General features: G+C 35.9%; 1 protein-coding gene across 1 annotated transcript; it reads right to left on the reverse strand.

The window, feature by feature from the left end:
* Positions 1 to 5,605: 5,605 nt before the first annotated feature.
* On the reverse strand, positions 5,606 to 6,055 carry LOC139510732 (craniofacial development protein 2-like). The gene has a single exon (XM_071297257.1). It carries the CDS (start codon positions 6,053 to 6,055, stop codon positions 5,606 to 5,608), a length of 450 nt encoding a protein of 149 aa, XP_071153358.1.
* Between the last annotated feature and the right edge of the window lie 252 nt (positions 6,056 to 6,307).

The raw sequence follows: 6,307 nt of genomic DNA on the forward strand, positions 1-6,307 counted from the left end.
TTGGTCCGATTGAGCAAATTTTGCATCAGATTTGACATGGATTAGACAATGAAAACAACCACCAATATCAGAAAGTCTGCTTGAGTTTGCTTTGCTGGACAAGTGGAATAATTTTCTTCGGGATCACATTAAACGTCCGGAGTGATCAATTCCACGACGCTGTCGAAATTGCGCTGCACCACGGGGTTGTAACATGTTTTGTTATGACGGTGAGTTGATGATTCGACATCGGATGTTTCGTGTACCTTTTGCGCCCTAAAGATGACTATGAAACATTATTGTTTCATATCGATATATTGTTTAAATTTTTAATTTTCATGAACAATTTATTCTGAAACATTATCATTTTAAATTAAAAAAAAAAGTATTTTTGAAAAACCAAGTGTTGCTTTTTCATTGGCACTCAGTATAGTACTAGCGCTAAGGACAGGAGGCAGTTAAGTTACAAAGTATGTACTTTCCTCGATCTTGATATCTATATCATTAATAGGAAGCTTAATACAAAAATTTATGATAAAAGAGATAACTTTTTATTTCCTATCGTTAATTATCCATTTTTAGATGGTGACGTTCCTTTGTCACAATCTTATGGTGTTTATATATCTCAACTTGTACGATTCGCTCGTGTATGTGACAACGTATTAGATTTTGGCGAGAGAAATTTATGTATAACTGAAAAATTATTACACCAGGGTTTTCGATATCACAAACTAGTCAAAACATTTACTAAATTTTATCATCGGTATAAGGAAATAATTCGTAAATATAACTCAACATGCAGACATCTTATACGTTCAGGTATTTCACATCCAATCTTTTATGGTAGTATTCTTTATAAAGCACAAAAATGTCAGTTTTCACCTCAAAAGCTTACAAAACCTTTAAACTTATTAAAAAGGACTATAGTTACGATACTGTTATCAGGTCATTAAAGATTGCATTTGTTGGCTTTAATATTGATTCACTTATAGGGTCTTTGCGTCGGAACTTTACACATTTATTTAAAAAAAAAAAAACAGTTGTTGGCATGACACTGGTTATGTTCTTCTCATATATTTTATGATAGAATGATACTAAACGCCTAACGGGAGGGGTTGTGCCTGATATGCATATGATGAAGACATAGTCTTTCAATCAGTTTAACTGAGGCCTGGAGCTGGCATGTCAGTTAACTGCTAGTAGTCTGTTGTTATTTATGTATTATTGTCATTTTATTTATTTCCTTTTGTTACATCTTCTGACATCGGACTCGGACTTCTCTTGAACTGAATTTTAATATGCGTATTGTTATGCGTTTACTTTTCTACATTGTCTAGAGGTATAGGGGGAGGGTTGACTTCTCAAAAACATTTTAATCCCGCCACAATGTTGCGTCTGTCCCAAGTCAGGGGCCTCTGGCCTTTGTTAGTCTTGATGATTTTTTATTTTAATTTTAGGAGTTTAGTATGACGTCCATTATCACTTTACTAGTATACATAGTTTTTAAGGTGCCAGCTGAAGGACACCTACGGGTGCGGGAGTTTCTCGCTACATTGTTGGTGGCCTTCGGCTGTTGTCTGCTCTATGGTCGGGTTGTTGTCGCTTTGACACATTCCCCATTTCCTTTATCAATTTTATTACTATTTTTTTATGATGAGTGTAATTTTATTTTTAGCGTTTATGTAACATTGTATGTTTTATATGTATATGTCATTGGGTTTTAAGGTCTTCCTCTACGCGAGGAAAGACCTTATTGTTTGTCTAATGTTTTTTTTTTTTTGTTTTTTTTTTTCCTGCATTTTTTTTACCGTTTCTTTTGGAGTTATCAAGACCAAATATGGACCATCGGTAGACCTCATCATAAAGTATTACCAGATGAGGCTTGTAGGATTTCATCATCCCCTTTGAGAGTTATGTCCCCTTGAAGCAATTTTATTTGCATTTTTCTTTAACAGTATTAGAGATAGAATCGATTTGAAAATGGCAGAATGTACAAGAACAGATGGCAATGTTATATCATTGATATGGTTATATTTATAAATTAACTGTTTACAAAATTTAGAATTTTTGAAATACTAAGGCTTTCTACTTCAGGCATAGATTACCTTAGCTGGATTTGGCAAAACGTTTAGGAATTTTGGTCCTCAATGCTCTTCAACTTCGTACTTTATTTGGCCTTTTTAACTTTTTTTGGATTCGAGCGTCATTCATGAGTCTGTTGTAGACGAAACGCGCGTCTGGCGTATACACAAAGTTAGGTCCTGTTATTTATGATGATATTTTTATGTTTTGCATTGACTTTGTACGTTTCATCAGTTCTGTTTATAGAATTGATATTGCATCATTTTTAGCACTTTGTCGAATGGGATCAGTTGATATATCAAATTGAAGGTTTAATGAGCTCTACTCAAAAATGAAATTTTAAACCGCTCTTTCATCCCAATTGGAAAGGTGTGGTCATTAAGTGCTAAAATTGAAACTTCTCAGATGGTTAAGTTGTCGCATTTTAAATGAAAGTCCATAACGCGTAAATTTCAAATATCAAAGTGTTGTCCCCCCAAAATGGGTTGGGTGGGGTCATTGAGTGCAAAAAATAATTTGTCTTCTAAGGTAAGATTGGTGTATATCAAATGAAAGGGTCATAATGTGTACATTTGAAATATCAACATCCAAAAATGAGATGGATTGGGTGTGCAAAATAATCAACTTTCTATAATATGGCTTTGTTGCATATCTGTTGAACGGTAATCAAGTTATCATTACAAATATCATACTTCGGATCTCAAAAAATTTAGGTGGATGGGGTCATAAATTCTAAAAAGTGAAATTTTTTAGAAGGTATGCTTGTCGTAAATCTAGTGAAAGGTCGTAAAGAGTACATTACAAAAAATCACTTTTAAGGGAAAGACCTTTCAATTGTTTTTCAAACAATTGAGATACTAGTTTGTGTTTCTTTTTTTTTTGTGGTTCTTTTTGTTTATATATTTAATTTGATGTGATTCAATGGATCACTCAATTATGTATAGTTGTTTCACAGTTTCAATAAATTATCGGTTAGGTGTGTCAATAATCCGGTAAAACAGTCATCATTTTTTTTCAGATTATACATCATCTTACAGTTACACGTTCATCCAAGGACCCTTTAAATTTCAAGAAGGTCATGCAAGATGTGAAAGTATGGGAATGAGCCTAGCCATCATAACAGATAATGCCATGCAAACTGAAGTAGAAAACTTTCTGGCATCTGCAAGTGGAGGGTAATTTAATCTGTACCAACATTAATCTACTTCTGACCATCTGAGAATATACTATATAGTCACATGGTCAATTTAATTGCCCTAGATACAAGTTTTAACGAAAGAATACATCGGAACAGAGACAATTAATTATATACAAAGTAAACAAAACTAAAACAGAATCTGCTATAAAAATAACCCAGGATAGACACATTTTTATTCATGTTATTCTCATTTGAAAGACAAAACGAATTCTGCAAAATTGCCTAAAGGGTTTATAAAAGTCAAATGTATTTATATTTTTGTAGGCGGAAATATACTCAGACTGTGTGTACTCTAACAGATCTTAGGAATCCGCGTCTAGTTCAGATGCATCTACACTTGATACACCGCCTTTTGGTGTCTTTTCAGATAGAGTTTTCTTTGTAAGCATAGAGGCAATATTTGTCTTTGCTTACTTGCTTAATCCTTTTTGCGGCTTGTGGAGCATAGGCCACTAACGATATTTCTCCACCTTGTTCTGTTCTTTTCTAGCCTCTCCAGATCGTGCCACTTGTACCCTTCTTTCTCAATATCGGCTGCAACCTTCCTTCTCCAGGTGTATCTTGGGATGCCCCTGCTACTCTTTTCTTGTGGTTTCCACTGTAAGGCTTGCCTTGTGATGTTAGTTTATGGCTTCCTCAGCGTGTGTCCTATCCATCGCCATTTGCTCTTTTTTTAACTCTTCATCAACTGGGGATTGGTTGGTCAAAAATTTCCCAAAAATATTTGTTTGATTTCTTCTCAGGCCATCTGATGTTAAGGGTGCGCCTGAGGCAGTTGTTAATGAAGACAACTTCAACCTGCTCTAGTTTATCCTGCATTTGTTGGTGGTTGTGGGATAGCAATGCAATGTCATCGGCAAAGTCTAGGTCATCCAGCTGAGTGAACATGGTCCATTGGATGCCATTTTGTCTTCCATCTGTGGCTTGCTTCATGATCCAATCAACTGCCAGGAGGAATAGCATAGGTGAAAGGAGACAGCCTTGTCTTACCCCAGTTGTTATATCAAAGGCCTCTGTTAGTTGACCTTCATGTATACTGTGAATTCATTTATTTTCGTGGGTACCAATTTTCGTGCTTTAAGAAAAACTTGCATATTCGTGGATATTTAAATTTGTAGTTTTGGCAAAGTCTGCATACATTCCTTTAGAAAATTTGCAGTTCGTTGTATATCTAAATGCATGGTTCACCTGTTCCCACGAAATCCACGAAAACTGGTATCCAACGAGTATTAATGAATCCACAGTAACCTTACTCTGCATTCCTGTATAGGTGTTTCTGATGATGGTAATAATTTTTTTCAGGAATGCCATAGTGTCTCATCAACTGCCACAACACATTTTTATCTAAGTTTTCAAAGGATTTGGCAAAGTCGACAAAAATGGAATAGAGTGATGAATTGAACTCTTGTGATTGTTCGAGGATCTTCTTCCCAGATCTTTCCAAACAGCTCATATAGCATTTGAGTTGATGTTTCAATGTCCGTGTTTTGTTCTTTAGCATTTTTATGGCTTTCTTTATTTCTCCTCTTGATGGTCTTTTACAGTCTAATGCCAAAAGCTCTTCCGAGGGTGGGATGTCAGCTTTTCTTACAGGTGGGTCCTGGTTTAGCACATTCTTGAAATACTCAATCCATCTTTTCATTTGCTCTTCATGTGTGTTGTGTGTTTTCCCTTCTTTGCTTTCGACTGGTCAACTTCCTTTCTGGTATTTTCCTGTTAGCAGTTTGATGTTGTCATACAGAGCTTTGATGTTGTTTGCTCTGGCTGCTTCTTCTGCTTCTGTTGTCAGTTTGTTTACAAATGCCCTATTATCTCTTCTTGCACTGTTCCTGACATCCTTGTTAGCTATAGTATACTCTCTTGATGCTGATTATTTTGCTGATCTTGTTTCGATGTTGTTCAGGATATTTTTTATATTTTTCCTTACTCCTACTTTCACAAGTGTTTCTGGCGTTATCCATGTCTGATGTTTCCTATTTTTTAAACCAACTGATGTTTCGCATGTTGTTGTGAAAGCATTTTTAATCTCTTGCCAGTGATCTTCTATTGAAATTAGTTCCTCTACTGCATTTTGTAATGTTGTGAAGCGATTTTCTAGCTTTATCTGAAATTCTGATTTCTTTGTTTTGTTTTCCAACATTGATATGTTAAATCGTTTTCCTGTTGATTCAATATTTTGGTTTTTCTTTAGCTTCAATTTGACTTAAGCTACAATAAGGTGGTGGTCAGTGGCAGCGTCGGCTCCTCTTTTAACTCGGACATCTTGTAAACTTTTCCTAAACTTTTTGGATATGCAGACACGATCTATTTGGTTTTCAGTGTTCATGTCTGGAGATACCCATGTTGCTAGATGACATTTTTGTGTGGGAAAACTGTCCCACCGATGACTAGATTGTGATTTGCACAGCGGTTGGCAAAGAGCTCTCCATTTTCATTCATTTCTCCTAGTCCATGTCTTCCCATCATATGTCCATTACCGGTGTTGTCGCTTCCTACTTTAGCATTTAGGTCTCCCATTAAGATTGTGATGTCTTTGGAGCTACATTTCCTGGTGTTTTTTTCAAGCAATCGACAGAATTCTTCCTTGGTGTCGTCCTCTGCACCATTTGTAGGGGCATAGCATTGGATGATGTTTAATGATATCCTTTTATTTGTGGTCTTAAATTTTGCCATGATGATTCTTGCACTTATTGGCTCCCATCCAATTAATGTTTTCTGAGCTTCTTTTAACAGCATAATGGCAACTCCTTTAGAATGTTGAGCGTTCTCCTCCATATGTCCAGAGTATATAGTCATTTCTCCGGATGTTAGTTTTGATTGTCCTGCATGCATCATTCCATCTTGCTTCCGCTATTCCTAGTATGCCTATTTCATATGCCTTCATTTCATTGGCGATTGTTCGCGCTTTTCCTGGAATGTACTTAGGTCTCACATTCCATGTTCCTATCTTTGTTGCGGATTTAGAGTTCAGACGTCTCAGTTGTGTAGCTTCCTTTCGGTTTTGACCATCCATTGTCATTCTCCTTCTATGTAAAGGTCTTCTTTCTC

The sequence above is a fragment of the Mytilus edulis genome, chromosome 2 (assembly GCF_963676685.1).
Source record: "Mytilus edulis chromosome 2, xbMytEdul2.2, whole genome shotgun sequence".
NCBI classification, from domain to species: domain Eukaryota; kingdom Metazoa; phylum Mollusca; class Bivalvia; order Mytilida; family Mytilidae; genus Mytilus; species Mytilus edulis.

Bases quoted from the DNA above. Each gene is read 5' to 3' on its own strand.
- LOC139510732 (XM_071297257.1), bottom strand. From the start codon at position 6,055: ATGACTATATACTCTGGACATATGGAGGAGAACGCTCAACATTCTAAA.